This window comes from Schistocerca serialis, chromosome 4 (genome assembly GCF_023864345.2).
Source record: "Schistocerca serialis cubense isolate TAMUIC-IGC-003099 chromosome 4, iqSchSeri2.2, whole genome shotgun sequence".
In the NCBI taxonomy this organism is placed as follows: domain Eukaryota; kingdom Metazoa; phylum Arthropoda; class Insecta; order Orthoptera; family Acrididae; genus Schistocerca; species Schistocerca serialis.
This window is the reverse complement of record NC_064641.1, coordinates 683,351,036-683,373,985: the sequence shown is the minus strand read 5'-3', so window position 1 is coordinate 683,373,985 and position 22,950 is coordinate 683,351,036. Positions and strand designations below refer to the sequence as shown.

Genomic DNA, 22,950 nt, shown 5'->3' with positions numbered 1-22,950 from the left:
GGTATCAAAGACACTCACATATTAAATGATGCCAAGTTGCTTTTAGCTGTTGTTGTATTAATTTTACTCTTGCAATTTCAGCATTTTTGCCATTTTCAAGCATCTACAAAACATACTACAATGTACTAAGAACAGTGTAATATGGGACTAACAGTACATAAACCAATTTTGCAGTTTGTTGACATTCATACAATTAGAAGATTCCTGGCCTGCAGATTGGGTAGAGATTACAACATAATATGCATGCATATCAAAGAGCAACCATTTAGCAATACTTCTTTGACATGTGTATATATTACTGTTGTGACTCGCCGACCTTTCAAAGTGCCGCCGCGCAGTTACGCACATCCTCTACATGCGGCGCTGTCTGCCAGCCATGCAGCAGCAGCACCACCTAAGCGGCCTGCCAGCCAGCGGTCGCTAGACTTGGATGCAGTTATGATTTGACTGTTAAAGTGCACACACGTCTTACTCTGTTTACTTGATCTGTGACCTTCATGTATTGCGTCTTCCTTGAAATATATTTGTTCAACTTGAAGTTATAACAATTACATTGTTATTTTTGCCCAATATTAACCTGCATGTCAAAACTATTTTGAATGTATGCACGTCAGCAAACTGCAAACTTGGCTGAACAGACTGTTAATCCCACATCACATTGTTGTCAATACATTGTATTATGTCTAGTACCAGGTGTAGAAGTATGAAACTGGAATTTGGTTGCAATAATTACATGTCTGTATTTTGAAACTGATAAACAGTATTTTATCCAAAATAACATCCATTGCTATTTATTAATTTCTCCCACATCTCTGGCAGGCTATGAATGTCATGCCAAAAAAACAGTTCTTCCTTTGAAGAGAACCAGTCAGTGAGCCATTTTCGTAAATTTTCATATGAATTGAACCATTATTCACTAAGAATGTGTCCCAGTGATGCAAATAGATGATAATCAGAAGGAGCCAAGCCTAGAGAATAATCTGCATGCTGTAGTATTTCCCAACTGAATGCCTCGATTGTTTCCCTGACCCATTTTGCTGTGTGTGATGGGGCATTATCATGGAGCAATAAGACTGTGTGTTGCCTTTTGCATATTCTGGTCATTTTTTACATAATGCTCAATTTAAATCGATTATTTGCTGTTGGTAGCAATCAGTGTTAATGGTTTCACCAGGTTTTAGCAGCTCATAATAGATGACAGCCTTCTGATCAAACTAAACACAGAGCATTGTCTTCTTTCCAAAGCAATTTGGTCGTGCTGTGGATGTTGACGTTTGCCTGGATTCACCCACGATTTGTGATGCTTAGGATTCTCAAAATATATCCAGTTTTCATCACCTGTCACTATTTGATGTAGAAATGACTTTCTTTTGTATCTGGCAAGCAGCATTTCACAAGTGGTTTTTTGATCTGGTTGCTGTCTTTCATTCAGTTCATGTGGAAGCCATTTTCCCACTTTCTACACCTTTCCCATAGCTTTCAGCCAAAGAGAAATGGCTTTCTGCATCACATTCAATTGTTCCATGAGTTCCTGTTGAGTTTCAGTATCATCTTCATCCAATAAGGCCAGCAATTCATTGTTTCCAAACTTCTTCAGTGGTTTCCCGTGATAATCATTTCTCATGTCAAAATCACCACTTTTGAATTTTTTGAACCACTCAAAACACTGTGTTTTCACAACAGCATGTTCGCCAAAAGCTTTGAGCAGCATTCGATGCGATTTTGCAGCAGTTTTCTTCAAATGACAACAGAAAACCAATTCTGTCTGCAAACTGTAGTTCGTAGGCACAAAAGTCGACATGTTTATGGGTTTGAAACAGATACCGATGTATGGAACTTGGGTTGCTGTGTGTTAACATTCATCGTCAGCCATTGCAGGAAGCAGATGGTGCTGCAGATGCAGTTTCATGGGCTCTACACTGACGGCTAGCACAATATATAGGGAAATTCCAGTTTATTACTTCTACACCTGGTGGTAGATGCTTGGAAAAGGCACAACCACCTAAATTGTATAGTAAAATAATGTCAATAAAAGCTAAAGAAACATAACATCATTCAAAAAATGTGTAAAAGCTGTGGACCCATAGTACAAGATAGTAATACACATATATTACTTCTGAAAAGTTCCATAGAGGGATAAATATACTGAAAAAAATTAATTAGTATATCCAGGTACTTGAACAAACTAGGAATTTTCTTGAATTCACACCATGTATAATTCATAGCATAAGTTGTAATGTAAGTGGATCAGTAAATATCTACTCACCAAGCAGTGGCAGGAGAACACACTTATAAAAGGTATTAAAGTTTGCAAGCTTTTGGAACCAGGTGTTCCTTCTTATGACAGAAGGCTGAGGAGGAAGGAAGAGGAGTGAAGGAAAAGGACTGGTGAGATTTAGAAAAAGGGCTAGAGTTTGAAAAAGTCACCCAGAACCCTGGGTCAGGGGAGACTTACCAGAGGTATGGTCTTTCCTTCTCATCCGATTTGGTAAGTCTTCCTTGACCCGGGATTCTGGGTGACTTTTCCAAACTCTACCTCTTTTCCTAAACCTTACCTTCCTTTTCCTTCACCCTTCTTTCTTTCCCTTCAACTCTTCTGCCAGAAGAAGGAGCCAGCTCTGAAAGCTTGGAAACTTTAATACCTCTTATATGAGTGCTCTCCAACTGCCCCTTGGTGAGTAGATTTTTCATCTATACACTTACATTATATTTTAAAAAATTGATTGTTTTTGTTGATTTGAAATGTACACATTTTTACTCAAAAATTATAACTTGGTTTGAAGATGTAGAATAAAAGTAAATAAATTATGCCAGCTTTTTCATTTATACATCATCATCATCATTGGCACTGGAATTAAAATTTTGTTTGGACAGTTCATCAGTTCTGTGGCATATTTTTCCAACAATTTTTGTTGCCAAATCATAATACTAAAACTTTAATGCTGTCAACCTACTCTATCTGCATGTCTCACATTTTACACTAATGCTGTATGGAAATTTCCTGCATGTTATGTATCGCAGACTGGCATTTTTAAGTTTGATGACAGTGAATTGACCATTTATCTATGTCCATGGAAATTTTGGTAACAATCCTTTTTACTAGGAAGTTTCATAATCCTTTTTATTTACCACATTATTTGTGTCATTTGCAAACAAAACAAACTTAGCATCTATTAATGTCATTAATTAAACTTCATTAATATGCACAAGAGAAAGCAATGTTACTAATATGGAAACTTGTGGAATTTTCCTGGTCATGGAAGACCAATAAGTAGTTTAATATTAGATTGTTTTTTTATATAAAGCCTTTGTGTCGCAGAAATTGGGAATTCATTTGATGCATTAATATCAGTGGCGTCTTGTGAGTAAATGTTTTGGGTGTTCATAAATTTTTAGATTCTGATAATTTGAGAGCATGAAATTAATAGCACCTGCTGCACAACAGTTATGCTTATCAACAAGTTTATACATCGACAGCCACTGCCAATAATAACAACAGTGATAATAATAATAATAATAATAACAGTAAGATGAATAACTTATCTGATGAAAGAATTTTTTGTGGAATTTTGTTGTTTTGTATATAATTAAGTACAGTGTAGGGCGACAAATAAATAATGTGTAAGCTTCAGCAACTCTCCATTTTGCATTTTTGTGTGAAATGAGAGTTTTCATGCTTTTCCATTTTTTGGGACAAATGTACAAGATCCCTAACAGATGTATTAGTTCACAAATTTGCTTCTGAACTGAAAATCAGATATTCTTATGCTGCACCCACACTTGTGCTAACTGTACACTTCCTTGTTAAATGTTTGCTTGTAGTGACGCTTATTTGATTGTGTCACTCTCTCAATCAGATCACATATGCCCTAGTTCCTTTGCAGCTAACTTTTCCTGGTAATTTACTTTTCTGTTCCCTGAATAAGGTTTTCACTCTGCAGTGGGCTGGGTGCTGATATGAAACTTCCTGGCAGATTAAAACTGTATACCAGACTGAGATTCGAACTCGAGACCTTTCCCTTTTGTGGGCAAGTGCTCTGTTGAGCAAGCTACCCAAGCACGACTCATGACCCATCCTCACAGCTTTACTTTCCTGTTAGCATTTAAAAGAGATTCAACATAGTTCATCTTTACACTGCACATGAAAGTTGAGAAACCAGTGATGCAGCTTTTTGTCAATTTTCACAAATACAATGTAGGCCTACAGCACAGATAAACCTGACTCACCATAAGATCAACAGATTTCAGTAGCATGAATGAATGCTACACTCTCACAATTGACAGCCATGTGCTTTAAGCCTTTATGATTGGAATTTTGGGTAATTTTTCTTAGGTTAAATATATTTAGATTTTCGTCTTGTTTTCAGAGCTTTGACTCCATTGAAGAAATGGTTACCAATTACCAGTCTGAAAAACTTGTGCTGTACAGTGCGGGGGAAAGAGCAGGCAAGGTACTGCTTACTAATTCCCCAAGAAGAAGTTCATGAAGATTCTGGATGTGATGTTCGGCTCCTAGTCACATGCCAAAGTGGCTTGTCAGCTGAATACTTCATGATTTGAGTTTTGTTATATCATTTACACAGTTAATTCCTGGACATTATTTTATATGGGATGACTGTGAATACTGTAATATTGTAAAAAATTGTCAGTAACTGTGATAACTCTGTATAAATACTACTGCTGCAATATTTTGTTCTTAAAAAGCAAAAGTATGCTCAAGTTCTGTTGTCTGTAGTTATTATATAATGTGAAATCCATTCATTATACATAAAATAACAGTACTTTCACTGTGTAATTAAATAATATATTTTGAGAAATAAAGTTGTTATTAAGTTAGAATCCTGCGGCAATGTACAAAGTAGTTACTTGAACAAAAAGGCAATACTTCATTGAGAGATTTGTTTATGTGATACATTTCTCAGTATTAAAATCAACAATGACTGAAACAGAAGTGGAAAATGTAAACCCACCTTAAAACTATATGTGAAGACACAATTATGTTATTTATTTGTGGATATCATGTATTTTGAAAATGCATTCAGATTACTGCTATTAATGAACTTGTATGTACTGGAGAATATTCATTAGGTATGGTATTTTCTTTCATATGTAGATGAATATAAGTGATAGATTATAAAATTATTTTCTGATTTAATTTTTAGAATATTTGTAAAGTTGTGTCAGAACTGTTTTATTTAGTTACAGTCTTACATCTGTTTCTACCATAGGTTTAAAACAAATCACGGGCTATCGAACAATCTTTAATAAATTACAGTACCTAGACTTACACAAAGTCTCCCATGGAGAATATTTTTAACAGTATCTGTTTATATAAGAGGAGGCTATTTGTACACAGTTAGACCTTCTGAGAATAAATCAAATGTGAATGACAACATTTTATCTGAGTTTTTGTGTATAATTTGTCTGTCAAAATGTGATACGTATGTAGTGGCACCTAACCCAGGGTAGCTTATTTGGCTTCTGTTAGTGGAAAAAATTTAGTCTAGGATGATATGAATCAAGTACAGCACCTTTTAATAACCATATTACCATGCTGAGTAAGCCTGGCCATTAATCTGACTTCATAACATGCTGGCACAGGAATATGAGGCTATTGATAAAAGCCTACCTTAATTTAACTGTTTTGTACCCACCCACAAGAGATTAAAAACAATTTCAGTGTAAAAAATGTATATTAGTGACATGAAATGCAGTGTTGGCATTCCCCAGCTGAAAAAGAAGAAAAAGAAACTGGTTATACAGGACTTGTCGTGTGAATACGAATTTCTTTATGTTTTGTGTCTTTAAAGTAAGGATTCCTTAATAAGATGAAAAGATAGTGCAAGCATGGATCCCTGTCATAATTTCTTAATATAAAGTCCAGATCATTTCTGATAAACTAAGCTTGATAGCTGCTTTTGATGTACCTCAAATTGATTATAGCGTAAGCCATCTGACGTATGTGTCAAGATTTTAATGTTTTCTTGTGATGAGTTTTCTGAGTTATATGTGCTCTTTGTGTCTTTCTTATAGAAATCAAATACTATGTCCTGAATGATATGAAATATACGTGAATGAAACATTAAGGACCCCTTGTTCCACAAAGAGGCTTCCACAAGATGTTTGATTGTCAACTTTACACAATATTCTTACTGCATGCTTCTGTAGTTTAAATGTTTTTCACATTAGCTACAGTTGGCTGTGATCCAGTTGTAAGCATGTTCCATTATTCTCCAGGATGTGTTTACTATGGATGTTTTTGAGCCATTTATAAATATACACACATCGTCAACAAACGTTACAATTTTTGAAGACTCCTCCAATGTCTCAGGTAAATTATTTATATAGACCAAGAATAAGAGTGGGACAAGTGTATCATTAATAATATTATGAGAAGGAAAGTTGCTACTCACCATATAGTGCGGATGCTGAGTCACAGGTAGGCACAACAAAAAGAATATCACAATTATAGCTTTCAGCCGTTAAAGCCTTTGTCAACAATAGACAGACATACATGTGCCCTCCCCCCCCCCCCCCCCCCTCCCCCCACACACACACGCAAAGGTAACTCGCACACACGACTGCAGTCTCAGGTAACTGAAACCACACTGTGAGCAGCAGCACCAGTGCATGATGGGAGTGGCGACGGTGGGGTGGGGGTAAGTATATCACTTGCTGATATGACCCCCTGTTTTCTATTATTAAGATATGAATCCGTCCATGCAAGGGGAATACCTTTAATGACAACACATATTAGTTTCCCTAATCAAATTTATGATCTACACCAACAAAAGCCTTAAAAGGTAAAAGAAAATGCCAATAGGGTAATTTCTGTTGTTTAGTTCTACTAGAATTGAGTTCATGAGATCATATGTGGCATTTTCAGTAGTGAAGCATATACAGGAGCCAAACAGAGCTGTTTTTAAGAGACAATTCTTGAAAACATGGTTCACTGTTCTGTGGTAAGCTACTTTCTCAAAAATTTTCTCAGAAGAGCAAAGAGGGAGATTGGCCTATAATGATAAGTCAGCCACTTACCTCCTCTTTTTGCAAATTGGTGTCGCTACATCATACTTCAGTCTTTTGGGAAATACACCTTGTCTCTCCAGATTGGCTACAAAGTAACTCAAGGCTGGTACTGCCAAATCAGCACGTGATTTTAGTACTTTGGGTGAGATAACATTAAGTCACAAGATTCATTGGTTTTTAGTGACTAGCGGTTTTTTTGACCTCTCTAACTGATGACTTGACAAATTGATCTTTCATGGTCGCATATGCACTATGTATCTAAGTAAGTTTTAAGGATGAACTATATTGTTTTCAGCTACTGTTAGGAATAATTCATTGAATTTAGTAGCCAGTGATTTGAATTTCATATCAAACAGTGTCATTTGCTATGCCAAGCTTATTCATTTCATCCGTAATGGCATATCAAATTGTCCTTGCTTTGTTCCTGGTAACACCACTTTTCCGCATTTTAAAATTTTGATTGGGGCTAGTGTTACACATTAGAAAAAGCTCTTTCTGCCTAGTGACAATATTATAAAAAGGATAGATTATTACTCATCATAGAGGAGATTTTGAGTCATTACAGATGCAACAAAAAGACTGGTAAACATTCTTCCAAATTAGACAACACACATATTCACAAAAGCACAACCAACACACACATGGCCACTGTCTCTGGCCATTGAGGATAACAAAGAAGAAAGCTGCAATGACAACTTCAGTTATTGAATCTTGAGTGGGTTTGACTGTATGTAAAGTACACAATGAACATTGTCTTTTACAGTTTCATTGCTGTTTTACAATTGTGAGCCCATATCTACTCCTTCTTTATTGCTTCAGCTAAGACAGTGACAAGCTATATTGTCATATGGCCAAGTGAACAGTAGTAATATTTTATAAACAACGACCTAGGTGAGAAAAAATTTATGATCTGTGCAAGAAAATGACTACATTCCAAGCTAACAACACAATCCCACAACAAGGCAGTTGTGTACAAGATAATTAGTAATCAGATAAGTATTTGGCTGAGATCTGATGCAACTATGGTTAGGTTAGGTTAGTGTTGTTTTAACGTCCCGTCGACAGCGAGGTCATTAGAGACGGAGCGCAAGCTCGGGTTAGTGAAGGATGGGGAAGGAAATCGGCCGTGCCCTTTCAAAGGAACCATCCCGGCATTTGCCTGAAACGATTTAGGGAAATCACGGAAAACCTAAATCAGGATGGCTGGGGACGGGATTGAACCGTCGTCCTCCCGAATGCGAGTCCAGTGTGCTAACCACTGCGCCACCTCGCTCGGTGATGATGCAACTATGCTCCGAGCAGATAGTTACTGTGGGGTTGCACATGTACGTGGTAATAGAATTATTCAGTGAACATTTATTTTATCATTGTTTAATTAAACTAAGATTACACTGTGCTTTTGCTCATGGATTTTACCTTCGTAACATAAAGACAGCAGTTCTTTACATGTGCATAAAGTATGCCATGCACCCATTTGTGTTATGGAAATTGGCATGCTCACTCGAGGGTTAAATCTAATAACATTGTGGTTAAGTTAGTTGGCTGGTATGCTGAAGATAGTGGGTAAGAGTCCTGTCACATGTCAATTTTTTTAAAATCTTTATAGAAACAACTGTTGTTATCACATTTATTCAATTAATTGTTGTTGCATAGTGTGATATCTGGGACCTTAACCTACAAAACATTATAAGTGGTTTCAGAAAGTTGATCCCATATTTTGTCGTCCATATGATTAATGTGGAGAAAGTGGGGAAAAAAGGCAGAATAAGAGGCCTTTATTGCTAGAGCATTTTTGGAGATGCTCCAGAAACTTTTTCATACTTGGATTGTACCACTCTTCCACCGACTCATGCAGGAAGGAATGGACAGCTGCCTTCAGCTCTTCATTGCTTGAGAATTTCATTCTGCCCCCGAAGTATTGCTTGAAGTTGGGGAACAAATCGTAGTCACTGGGAGCCAATTAAGAACTGTGTGGAGGATGGTCGATGATTTCCCACCCAAATTTGGTGATGAGATCTATCGTGGTATGGGTGATGTGAGGGCAGGCATTGTCATGGTACAATCAAACTCCCTTTGTCATCTGACCCTTCCTTTTGTTCTGTATAGCCCAGTGTAGCTTTGTTAATGTCTTGCAGCACCTAGCCACATTGATTGTTGTACCTCTTTCCAGGTAGTCGACCAGCAGAATGCCTTTCTTATCCTAGAATACTGAAGCCATAACTTTCCCTGCTGACAGTGTTTGCTTGAACTTCTTGACATTTGGAGAACCAGAATGACACCATTGTTTTGATTGTTCCTTAGCCTCTGATGTGAAGTAGTGGATCCAAGTCTCATCCCCGGTTACAACTGAATCCAGAAATTCCTCATCCTCTTCCTGGTAATTGAGAAGAAACTGGCAGGCAACTATGCCAAGAATAAGTGTCACAAGGAGGTGGGGACTGGAAAGAATAATGGCGTGGGAAGCATGGAACACAGCAATGTTGTCAGATTTAAGCTAGCTTGCTCTGTCCTGAAGGGAGCTTGTTGGAGACCTCACTTTACAGACAACCTTCGTAGCTGTAGGGTGTCCCTAATTATGAATGTAAATGCCATCCATAGAACAGATTACTAAAATCCTAGTGATAAATCTGTGATGAAGCAGCTGGGATCTTTTTACTTGCTCTCTTGTTTTGCCATCTGCCTGCTTCAAATTCATTTTTTTCATTTTTGACTAATTACTATTAACATACGTGAGTATAATCTGCATTTTTGTAAAAGAGAAAGGTTGGCCCTCAGTTTTAAAGAATATAACACAAGATCCAGTTTTATACTTAGCTTTGTGTATGTCATCAATTTCCTAACTTATTTCAACTATTCCTAGTTAATACTTTTGTTATAGGGTGAAGTCAGTAATTGTTGCATAACCTAAATTCTATTGTTGACCTATAAATTCTATGGTAATTATAAACATTTGGGGGAACAAGTAGTAGCATTCTTTAAATATTTATTTGGCTCTATTCGAAAACATGTTAACAAAGCCAGCCCTTAATTAATTCCAAAGTAATTATCAGTTTTGTCAGAAGTATTGTTTACATAACTATAAGTGTTAATTTCATGATTTAAACAAATAATGTAGCTTAACCCTGTAGTAGAAGAAACTCTTAAAAAGACAGATTATTTCTATATATTCAGTTAATTGAAAGAAGTACATTTCAATTGTAATTTCTGTAACTTAAACATTGAACAATTTATAGTTTCAGTGCCTATTATTGTGATGATATATAAAGGCCCGAATTTTGGTCCCGAGTCAGTCAGTCCAAAGCCGAGTTTCAGACGAGGAACCCATATTGGTTAGATCAACAACAGTGCATCAACTAAACTGTGAAATAGGTGTAACACAAACAGGACATGTCTGTTCAGTACATACCATATTATTCTGCAAGAACTGTGAACTGTGTGGTTAGGTTTTTACTGCTCATAGATTTTCAACAGTAAACTATTGTAGCAGTATGTTGATGTTTGCTTGCAATCTATTAATCTGGCTTATCAAAGTTAACCAATAGTGGACTGGCCATATAATTGTGTATTATTGGGGGGGGGGATGGTGTGAACAGTGCAAGTAAAGAACTGAGACGCAAATGTGCACCTGTCGGCTACATTATTTAAAGTAGTCAGTGTTCAACTTCCACCCCCCCATTTTTCAGCCAGTATAGCAACACAGTACGTTGATACTGAGAACAATCAGTGAGGACATAAGGCAGGTGAATGTCACATATGGTGCCTGTGCGGGTGAGGATTATTGTAGCTGGGCACAATAAACTAGGACTCACAAACTTTGAACAGTGAAGTCAAGAGCGGTTTACAGTGCAGTGATTTTAACGAAGGAGATGCAACAGCCAATCAGTGCTTGAGTTTCATTGCCACAGTAGGACAGCAGCCAATGAGCAAGTGGGTTCTATGGAAGCAGCCATTGAGCACAGGAGCAGCCAATCAGCACAGCTGACTGGGATAAACAAGATGCCTCGCCATGAATCTTACAACTTGCAGGAACTGTGTAGATGACGAATCGAGATGACAACTGCAGCAGCAGCAGGAGGCGAGTGAATAAGAATAAGGTAATTTCTTAGCAAAAGCCATTTCATATTCAGTGATACATAATGACTGGCCTTAATGAACAAGACAGAGTGATAGGAGAGAAGGGAAAACGGGATTGGTTCTGTAGATGATAGTAGTTAGAAATCAGACATGAATGTAACTTTGAATGAGGGGGATGAAAGTACTATTGTAGATGAAATGATAAAAGCGTCATCTACAGTGTATGGTGAGGTGAGCAAAATGGACGAAAACAGTACTGAAGCAGATGAAATCATTAAGGTTAAGGGGGAGGAATCTAGTAGCCAAAGTCAGCAAGGGCAACAGTTTATGGCAATGTTAAGACAAGGAATAAGTGTATGTGTATGAAAGAAGTCATTAGTAGTACGAAAAAAGACATTGGCAGTGTGGAAAAGAAAACTGGTAGCATTAGAACTGACATGGTTAGCTTAAGGGATTAACTGGAGAAAGAAATTAAAAAGGAGATTAAGGTAGTCAGCTCTAATGTTTCAGAATTAAATAAAAAGGTTGAGGCGGTAGTTAAAGACTATGACGAAAAGATAAAGAAAGAAGAGAAGAATACTGATGAGAAATTAACATTAATGAGCAGTAAATGTGTAGAAGAGAGGAAGAAACTTTGTGATGACTGTAATAGGAAGGTGGAAGCTTCTGAAAAACAGTGTAAAGATGAAGTCAAAGCAGCCAGGAAATTATGTGCTGAAAATAGGGTTAAACTTGAGAACGAAATAGATCAGATTAAAAATGATTATGAAATGGAGGTAGAAACCAAGTGTGCAGTAATGGAAGAGGAAAAACTGGTAAAAGTAAATAAAAACGTACATTCAAAATTGCCTGAAATGGAGGAAAAGGTGGAAGAGGTACAAAATCTAAAGCATAGAGTCTGTAGTGTCACCAGCAGTCCTTCATTTGTTAGTTGCAAGAAATTTAATAATAATGAACCATATATGGAAGTGATTCCACTGGATTTCATTAGGGAATTTAATAATTTCCCTGAAACATGGAATGTCATTTGTGAGAGGTTTTTTGAAAGAGGATGTTTATGGATGGGCTGCTCAGGTAGCTGATAGCTGTACTTTGTGGCATAGCTTTGAGAAAGCATTTTTAGACAAGTATCGGTCCAAAGAAAAGCAGCCGAGAAATTTGAGTGAATTTTGGGGAGGAGACAGATTTGACTCTAGGAAGGGTACTATGAAAGGTTTGTGTCAGCTTTGGATAAACAAACTGAAATATTTGGACAAAGAAATGAGTGAATCAATAATGATGGGTTTGGAAACTAAGTTGCCTCAGAATGTTAGAGAATTGCTTGTACCTGTCCCTAGGGGTAATAGTAGTGATTTCTTGAATTATGTTGATAAAGTGGAGAGGGTGAAGCCCTCAGTGGAAGATTGTAGGAGGAATTTTGATGACAATAATCAGTCAGGCAGAGAATTTCATTTAAATGAGATGAACAGGACTAATTATAATAGAAATTCAAGGAATGGTTGGGTGGAGGATAGCCAGAATGGGCACTGAAATGGTAGGAGAAATTCAAGTAAAAGAAATGGCAGAGATGATTTTAATTCTGGACCAAATGATTTAAACTAGATAATGCTCCAGTTTTGGCTCGCACTAGAGCACGTAGCGATGAAGAGCCATATGTGTATAAATGTGCTGCAATCACAGATAAGGGTAATGTAAATGATATAGTAAGCTAAGTGTTATTTGTAATTCTAGTGAGATGTTGAATGATGATGTTTATCCCATAAAATGAGAGGAGGAACTTACTCTAATGTGCATTGAACCAGAAATAAGACCTACAAACAAATAGGAAGTTCAACATTCTTTGTTGGATTCATTATGTGGTGATAATGCTTACCCCAGCTGTCTGTCTCATTTTTCATGTTTCATGAGGCAGTCACTCTCTTCTCCTATCCTATCTGTAGTTTACATGTGAGTGAGAAGCATTTTATCTTTGACTTTCATTTGATTTTGTACAGCAGGACACTTCAGTATAGAAATATTTTAGAAAAGGTTTATATATATAAAATATATATTGTTGTGTTAGTTATAAGTAATGAAATCAGAAGAGGATGGAAGAAAGTAAATTGGTACTATGGTTAAAGAATTTCTGTCAAACAAAGAGGTAAGGTAAATAGACAACATCTGAAGTAATCAGCTCATGTGAAATTTGTATAATTTGGTGCAGCATCAGAGGCAATACGCAGTAAAAAACCATCTTGAATACTAATTCTTGATATTAATTGTGGTATTGTAGAAGTGTTTAGATTTAGTGAAATTGGTATATGGAGATAACTATCTACCCATAGAAATGTGTCGTGGTACAGCCTTTTCTAACATTTAGGCATTACAACTTTAAACATAGTTGCCCAGAGTAATGTGTGGAAAGAGTAAGCAAGATTTGTATGTATATCAGCCTTCAGGCTGGAATCTTAAGCAATTTGATGGAATACAGTGAAATAATGGCTTTCTGAGCGATAATTTTCTCTGATCAGTAACAAGACTTAAGTTTGCCTTAACATAAGGATCTATTACTGTGGAGTGTTTTTCAGTAGAATCAATTTTGCATTACATAAGCAGAGCAGGTGTTTATTTATTAGATAATGAAGCAATAATGAAATAATAAAATAATGAATAATGTTAGGGCCTTATTGGTTAGGGAGTCTCTGCAGTAGGGATATTTTTTGAGAAAGCACTTCACTAGTTAACGAGGAAATAAAAGTAAGTAAAATAATGGAGCTGACAGACATGATTGATTACTGAAAAAGATGACTGTATACAAACAAATGCGATGTAACTCTATTGATGATCTAATTTTGAACTAGGCAACATTGGGTACTGTTTACATTGTGCAATTCATGTCACTGCAGCTGGGAATGAGAGCATAACAAAAAGAGGAATATTTTAGTGAGGTACAAGTCATATAATGGGTCTATAGGTTATCTGGAAACTTCTATTTGTGCTCTGAGGAATTATGAGCTTAAAGTGGTAATACTGGAATGAAGAAAAGTAAATTCGCTGATTAACTGATAACTGTGGTGTTAGGCTGATGCAAATATTCTGAGAGGTTAACTATTTGGTAACATTTTGTGAGGGTTTGATTTTCTGTTTGAATGAGAGTAGTGCTCAGAGTGGATAAATAGGGCAATGATTTGGTACAACTTCTATCCCCTTAATCTTGATTTGAATAATAATTATGTTATGTGATTTGACTAATTTTTTCCATAACGTAATGATTAGTAAATCTATGCAACTGCACATCTTGAATTTTTGCTATTTTGCAAATGGGAAAGAGACCTAAATCTTTCAAGGTTAATGAAATAATGACAATTACTTGCCATTAGTGTTAAATATTTTTTTCTTGTATTTAGAAGTAAAAATAAGTGTACTAAAGTAGGGTATTTTATCTAACTTTTTCATGTACTGTGGCAGAGGAGAACCACCTCCAAGGGAACTGACAGCAATGCATCTCCTTACTAACTGCCACTTGGACCTGCTGAAGGCATAGACAAATTGGCGAGAAAGTGTGTTAAAGCTCATTGAAAAAGTGGAAGTGCTTGTGAAAAATAAGAAACACTGAGCAAGGGAAATTTCCTGTCTCAAAAGTGAACTGCAATGTGCAACATAATTTAACCTTTTGCAACCCATGAGGATTTAATGTTTTAAGCAAGACAGGACTTTTTATATATATATATATATATATATATATATACACAGTGGCGGTCGAAATAATAGAGCCACCTCTATTGACGAGATTAAGAACTAGGATATCTATTAGTTCGCGAAATCGCCACGAGTGCCGTGTTGTCAGTCCCTTGTAGACAACATCAGGGAAGACGTTGCTGCTATCTTTAGTCGTCCGAAAGGAAGCGTTTGAGCTAGACGTGTGAAAAGAGGCATAAAGGTAAGAATCTTATGGGTCAAAATAATAGAGCCACTTTACACATGTGCCTTTAAATTGATTTTTATGCAGTTGTTTTGTATGTAAATTGACGTGTGGTTTTGTTTACATTCGTCTAGATGGGCAGAGCAAAGCATACCAGTGAAGATGAGCGTATAGTAATGTTCCGGATGTTCAAAAGTGGGATGTCCATGAATAAAATAGCCAATGTCTTGCACGTTTCGCGAAAACGAGTCCAGAACGCCATGAGACGGTCAAAACAAACAAAGCCGCAGGTGGAGAACAGGGGGCGACCTCGTGTAACTACTCCTCGCGTAGACAGACTCATCACTAGGGAAGTGAAGAAAGACCCATTTTTGTCAACACCACGACTGAAAGCCATTTTGTTTAGCGACGAACATGATGTTCAACCATCAACCTCAACGATTCAAAGACGACTGAGATCTGCAAAATTGAATGGGCGCATTGCAAGAAAGAAGCCACATGTTTCACAAGCTAATGTTCGGAAAAGGTTAGCCTTTGCCCGGAGAAATGAACAAAAACCTAATACTTGGTGGAGGAACATCCTTTGGTCCGATGAATCCAAGTTTAATAGGTTTGCCTCAGACGGAAAAGTCTATGTGCGCCGCCCACCAAACCAGGAATTTAATCCCAAGTACACCTTAAAAACTGTGAAATACGGTGGCGGAAGTGTTATGGTATGGGGATGTTTTTCGTGGTACGGCATTGGTCCAATACACCGTATCAACGGCATAATGAACGCAGAAATGTACAAAGACATCTTGGCAAATGTGATGCTGCCTTATGCTGAAGAGGAAATGCCGCTGAAATGGAAATTTCAGCACGATAACGATCCAAAGCATACTGCAAGGATCATAAGGCAGTTTGTTCAAGAGCACAATATCGAAGTATTAGAGTGGTCACCTCAGTCCCCTGACGCATCACCCATTGAGAACTTATGGGAGATCTTAGACAAGAGAATTGACCGCTCAAAAGCTACATCGTCAGAAAAACTGTGGGAAGAAATCCAGAGAGCCTGGTATGCGATCAGTAGTGACGAATGCAGGCGTTTAGTAGACTCTATGGGTAAGAGGTGCAGGGCAATCCTCAAAAATAAGGGTTACCCCACGAAGTACTAATGCAGTCCTATGCAAAAAAGACTGTTCCTGTACGTTTCATAAGACTGAGATCAAGTACAATATATTTGTTTCAATTGGCTCTATTTTTTTGACCCTGTGGTCTGGTATTCTTTTGAATATTACCGATTATTACTGATTATTTTGTGTTGTGTTATCGATATAACTGACTATAGTACAATGTGACTCGGTTGTAATGGTTTCCATCATAGTTCAAACATGTCAAGTAATAAATGTGCACTTTATTCCAAACCTTTGCCAGGTGGCTCTATTATTTTGACCGCCACTGTGTGTGTCTATATATATAGAGGGAAACATTCCACGTGGGAAAAATATATCTAAAAACAAAGATGATGTGACTTACCGAACGAAAGTGCTGGCAGGTCGATAGACACACAAACAAACACAAACATACACACAAAATTCTAGCTTTCGCAACAAATGGTTGCTTCGTCAGGAAAGAGGGAAGGAGAGGGAAAGACGAAAGGAAGTGGGTTTTAAGGGAGAGGGTAAGGAGTCATTCCAATCCCGGGAGCGGAAAGACTTACCTTAGGGGGAAAAAAAGGTGGGTATACACTCACACACACACACACACACACACACACACACACATATCCATCCACACATATACAGACACAAGCAGACATATTTAAAGACAAAGAGTTTGGGCAGAGATGTCAGTCGAGGCGGAAGTGCAGAGGCAAAGATGATGTTGAATGACAGGTGAGGTATGAGTGGCGGCAACTTGAAATTAGTGGAGATTGAGGCCTGGTGGGTAACGGGAAGAGAGGATATATTGAAGAGCAAGTTCCCATCTCCAGAGTTCGGATAGGTTGGTGTTGGTGGGAAGTATCCAGATAACCCGGACGGTGCAACACTGTGCCAAGATGTACTGGCCGTGCACCAAGGCATGTTTAGCCACAGGGTGATCCTCATTACCAACAAACACTGTCTGCCTGTGTCCATTCATGCGAATGGACAGTTTGTTGCTGGTCATTCCCACATAGAATGCATCACAGTGTAGGCAGGTCAGTTGGTAAATCACATGGGTGCTTTCACATGTGGCTCTGCCTTTGATCGTGTACACCTTCTGGGTTACAGGACTGGAGTAGGTGGTGGTGGGAGGGTGCATGGGACAGGTTTTACACTGGGGGCGGTTACAAGGATAGGAGCCAGAGGGTAGGGAAGGTGGTTTGGGGATTTCATAGGGATGAACTAACAGGTTACGAAGGTTAGGTGGACGGCGGAAAGACACTCTTGGTGGAGTGGGGAGGATTTCATGAAGGATGGATCTCATTTCAGGGCAGGATTTGAGGAAGTCATATCCCTGCTGGAGAGCCACATTCAGAGTCTGGTCTAGTACCGGAAAGTATCCTGTCACAAGTGGGACACTTTTGTGGTTCTTCTGTGGGGGATTCTGGGTTTGAGGGGATGAGGAAGTGGCTCTGGTTATTTGCTTCTGTACCAGGTCGGGAGGGTAGTTGCGGGATGCGAAAGCTGTTGTCAGGTTGTTGGTGTAATGGTTCAGGGATTCCGGACTGGAGCAGATTCGTTTGCCACGAAGACCTAGGCTGTAGGGAAGGGACCGTTTGATGTGTAATGGGTGGCAGCTGTCATAATGGAGGTACTGTTGCTTGTGTGGATGGATATGTGTGTGTGTGCGCGAGTGTATACCCGCCTTTTTTTCCCCCTAAGGTAAGTCTTTCCACTCCCAGGATTGGAATGACTCCTTACCCTCTCCCTTAAAACCCACTTCCTTTCGTCTTTGCCTCTCCTTCCCTCTTTCCTGACGAAGCAACCGTTTGTTGCAAAAGCTAGAATTTTGTGTGTATGTTTGTGTGTCTATCGACCTGCCAGCGCTTTCGTTCGGTAAGTCACATCATCTTTGTTTTTAGATATATTTTTCCCACGTGGAATGTTTCCATATATATAAAAAAACAAAGATGTAGTGACTTACCAAATGAAAGTGCTGGCAGGTCGACAGACACACAAACAAACACAAACATACACACAAAATTCAAGCTTTCGCAACAAACTGTTGTCTCATCAGGAAAGAGGGAAGGAGAGGGAAAGACGAAAGGATGTGGGTTTTAAGGGAGAGGGTAAGGAGTCATTCCAATCCCGGGAGCAGAAAGACTTACCTTAGGGGGAAAAAAGGACGGGTATACACTCACACACACACACATATCCATCCACACATATACAGACATATATATATATATATATATATATATATACGAGGGCTGTTCAGAAAGTAACCTCCGATTGGTCACAGTGCGGGTTGTGAGGGGAGTAGCACGCCATCTGTGCGTTCACGCACTCAACAGGTCAGTCGGCATCAAGCCGTGGTCGAGTGAACGTCGTACCTGCGCTAGTTTAGTTTTTGTGGCAGTTTGAAATGTGTGCTGCAATAGAAAACCCCGCCAACTATGAAGTGCGTGCTGTCATAAGGTTTTTTACAGCCAAAGGATATTCTGCAGCAGCTATTCATCGTGAGCTTTGTGCCGTGTACGGACCAAGAGTTATGAGTGAAGGAGTTGTCCGTGAATGGGTACGTTTATTTAAAAGTGGACGAGAAAACGTTCATGATGAAGAGAGGAGTGGTAGACCATCATTGGTGACTGACGAACTCGTTCAGACAGTTGATGCAAAAGTTCGTGAAAATCGACGTTTCTCAATGTCAGAGTTGTCTACTGGTTTTCCACAGATTTCTAAGACTCTCTTGTACGAGATAGTGACAGCAAGATTGGGTTACCGTAAGTTCTGTGCACGATGGGTGCCCAAAATTCTTACCGACCACCACAAAACTCAAAGAATGGCCTCTGCATTAGACTTTCTGTCACGTTATGAGGACGAAGGAGAACCATTGTTAAACAGAATCGTGACCGGTGACGAAACCTGGATTAAGTACGTGAACCCTGAGACAAAAGAACAATCAAAGATGTGGGCACATTCAAATTCGCCTACCAAACCAAGAAAAGCCTCGCAAGATTTTTCTGCCAGAAAACTGATGGCAACGGTGTTTTGGGATGCCAAAGGGGTGTTGTTGGTTGAATTCATGGAACGTGGTACGACCATTAATCAAGACGCGTACTGTGAAACAATAAAAAAGTTACGACGGGCTATACAGAACAAACGCCGTGGTATGCTGACTTCCGGTATCGTTTTTTTGCACGATAACGCCCGTCCTCACTCTGCTCGCAGAACAACGGCCCTTCTTGAGTCCTTCAAGTGGGACGTTATCAACCATCCACCTTACAGCCCAGACCTGGCGCCAAGTGATTATCACCTCTTCATGCATTTGAAGAAATGGCTCGGGTCACAGCGGTTTGATGACGACGAAGAGCTCAAAGATGCGGTCACAGGCCGGCTCCAGGCACAAGCGGGTGATTTTTATGCAGAAGGAATTTCAAAGCTTGTGAAGAGATACGATAAGTGCCTCAATCGCTATGGAGACTATGTAGAAAAATAGTGCAAAGATGTAGTTGTAAGATGTATATATTAAAATATTTTTATTTAACTTGGTGTATTTTTTTAAATCAACCGGAGGTTACTTTCTGAACGGCCCTCGTATATATATATATATATATATATATATATATATATATATATATATATATATATATATATATATCCTTGTTTACACAAAAAGGACATCACTTATAATGAAGATACTTAATTTTTACTAAAAATATAATTTGTAGATATTTTTTGACATTATACAATACACTGTAAGTAAATATTTGGTATGGGGATTTTCATATGGCCAGTTCATATAAGTAGGAATTTGAAAAACATATTTACTGCAGTTTTCAATGAGGAGATCTGTTATGTAGTATCCTTTCGTGTGTAGAATGTTTAACCCACTGTCTGGGGTCACTTGTTGTCATTGAATTGCCCAGCTACATATTTGCTATATCTATCTGATCAATCTAATGAGGGGCTAATATGACGAAGCAAGCTGAGACCTTTTTACTTCCTCTCTTGTTTTGCCATCTGCCTCCTTAAAATTAATTTTTTCGTTTTTGACTAATTAATATTAACATACATGAGTATAAACTGCATTTTCATAAAAGAGAAAGGTTGGCCCTCAGTTTTAAAGAATATAACAGCAGATCTAGTTTTGTGCTTAGTTTTGTGTATGTCATCAATTTCCTAATCTATTTCGACTATTCCTAGTTAATACTTTTGTTATAGGGTGAAATCAGTAATTGCTGCATAACTTAAATTCTATTGTTGGTTATAAATTCTATAATAATTATAAATATTTGGGGGAACAAGTAGTAGCATTCTTTAAGTATTTATTTGGCTCTATTCGAAAACATGTTAGCAAAGCCAGCCCTTAATTAATTCCAAAGTAATTATCAGTTTTGTCAGAAGTAATGTTTGTGTAACTATATGTGTTAATTTCATGATTTAAACAAATAATGTGGCTTAACCCTCCTACTAGAAGAAACTGTTAATTAGATGGAATTTATCTATATATTCAGTTAACTGAATGAAGTACATTTCAATTGTAATTTTTGCAACATAAACATTGACCATTTTATAGTTTCAGTGCCTGTTATTGGGATGATATATAAAACGCCAACTTTTGGTCCCGAGTCAGTCAGTGCATGGCCTAGTTTCAGATGAGGAACCCGTAATGGTTAGATCAACAACAGTGCATCAACTTAACTATGAAATAAGTGTAACACAAATAGGTTGTGTGTTAAAACAATGACAGTGTCTCTTCAATACATACCATATTATTCTGCAAGAACTGTGAACTGCGTGGTGAGGTTTTTACTGTTCATAGATATTCAACAGTAGACTATTGTAGCAATGTGTTGATGTTTGCATGCAACCTATTAATGAGGCTTATCAAAGTTAACCAATAGTGAACTGGCCATATAACTGTGATATAACTGTGTATTATTGGGGGGAGTGGGGGGGGGGGGGGGTGAACAATGAAGGTAAAAGTAGTTAGTGTTGAACTTCCACACCCCATTTTTCAGCCAGTATAGCAACACAGTATTTCGACGCCAAGGACAATCAATGAGGGAATAAAGCAGGCAAATGTCACAAATTACTATAACATTCACAACAAAATCCTGGAGTATGAACACTCCTAAAAAGCAGTGGTCTCCACATAGGTAGAAGGCACAAAAAAAATTTGACCTGTACCTGTGCAGACAGCAGGGCAGGAGAGATGACAGTGGTAGTGCTGGCTGATTGTCTTGCTAGTGGCTACCACCTAGGTGGGGCAATACAGTTCAATAGGTGAAGCCTGATCACAAACAGTACTTGAAAGCTACAGCTAGCAAGTCTGCAAATGATCGTCTTAACAGGATATGCTAGTACGGCCAGTGTTCTGATAAGCCAGCAGCACTGCCAACAGTTGTTCCTGAACAGAGCACTGAATAAGAAATCAGTACATGATAACTGAGATGGTAGATCCTGATGAATGAAGTGCACAAATCTGCAGACAACAGTCAACTGAAGTGGCTTCTCCTTATAAAAAGAGGCCTGGAATCACCCAATGGTGAGAACGAGAATGCATATTTATTCAGGGGCTGCATTATTTTGTGTGAGCTCTACAGAGAGCTCTCTAAAACCTGGAATTGACAACAGTTAGATTTTTGGGCTAAATCTAAGTGTACAGTAAAAGGGTAGGCTAATGTGAAATGGAAGTGGTGAATTCATAGCAGTAGTAAAGAATTAAAATCCATTGATATAGAAATTGAAGCAGCAAGAGTCAAATTTAAGAATGAGCATAATCATGTTATAGGGGTCCAACTATCACTCACCAGGTAAAATTGTAAACTTGATACAAAATTCAGCTAGTTTATAGGTATTTTCCCCATTCGAACTGTCATTAGATTACAAAATGCTCTGAGAAGTAATACTAAGTACTTTTGCCAAAAACTACTTAGAAGAAATAGTCAGAAGCCTACCCACGACAAAAATATATTAGAGCTAACAGCAATTAATAGACTTAACATCTTTGAGAATGCAGCATCAGTGACCATGAGGCAGTAGTAACAACAATGATTACTAAAGTACAATGTGCAGCTAAAACAAGTAGAAACTTTTACATGTCTGTAAACTAGATAAGCACTGAATACATACATCTCTAAAAGAACAAATTATCATGTGACAGTCGGTCCCTCCTTGGTATACAGTTTCTGTAAACAAATTTGTAAAGAAACATAGACTATGGCACAATAGGTGTAATCCCAACTGTGGTGCTGCAGATAAAGAAATGCTGAATAAAATGTATTTGGCTTTCAAAGTGGTAATTTGTGATTCTTTCAATGACTAGTGGCACAGAATCATGTCAAGACACCTCACAAATCATCACAGTTTAATTTTCACACCACTGCAAAGATCATTATATAATGGCATTAGAAACAAATGAAATTGCTAAAATTTAACAAACTCATAATTGAACAGTGAACCATGTGAAACTCTTTAAATATCTTATCTGAAAATTACCTTAAGCAGTTAATCATAAATCTGAATTGGTAAGGTAACATCTTAGAAGTCTTGGTTACAAACAGGCCTGAACTTTTCATGTGAGCTAATATAAAGCAAAATCAGACCTAGCCTGCAAACAGATCTCCCATGCCATTTCCCCTCACATCCCCAATTCTCCTACCGTCCCCAAGAATCAGCCACAAGCGAGTGTCCCCTTCATCACTCAGTACCACTTCAGACTCAAACAACTGAACCACATCATTTGCCAGGGCTTTAATTATCTATCATCATGCCCTGACATGAGGGACATCCTTCCTGAGATAATTCTAACCCCAC

At 38.0% G+C, this 22,950-nt stretch overlaps 1 protein-coding gene across 1 annotated transcript in view; it reads left to right on the top strand.

Annotated features, from left to right (window-relative positions):
* LOC126473170 (uncharacterized protein DDB_G0284459-like) overlaps positions 1 to 5,400 on the top strand; it is a 424,439-nt gene extending 419,039 nt beyond the window's left edge. The window contains exon 20 of the mRNA XM_050100050.1: positions 4,368 to 5,400. Coding sequence (XP_049956007.1) covers positions 4,368 to 4,487 — 120 coding nt within the window. The 3' untranslated portion in view covers positions 4,488 to 5,400. The remainder of the gene's footprint in view (positions 1 to 4,367) is intronic.
* Positions 5,401 to 22,950: the final 17,550 nt, after the last annotated feature.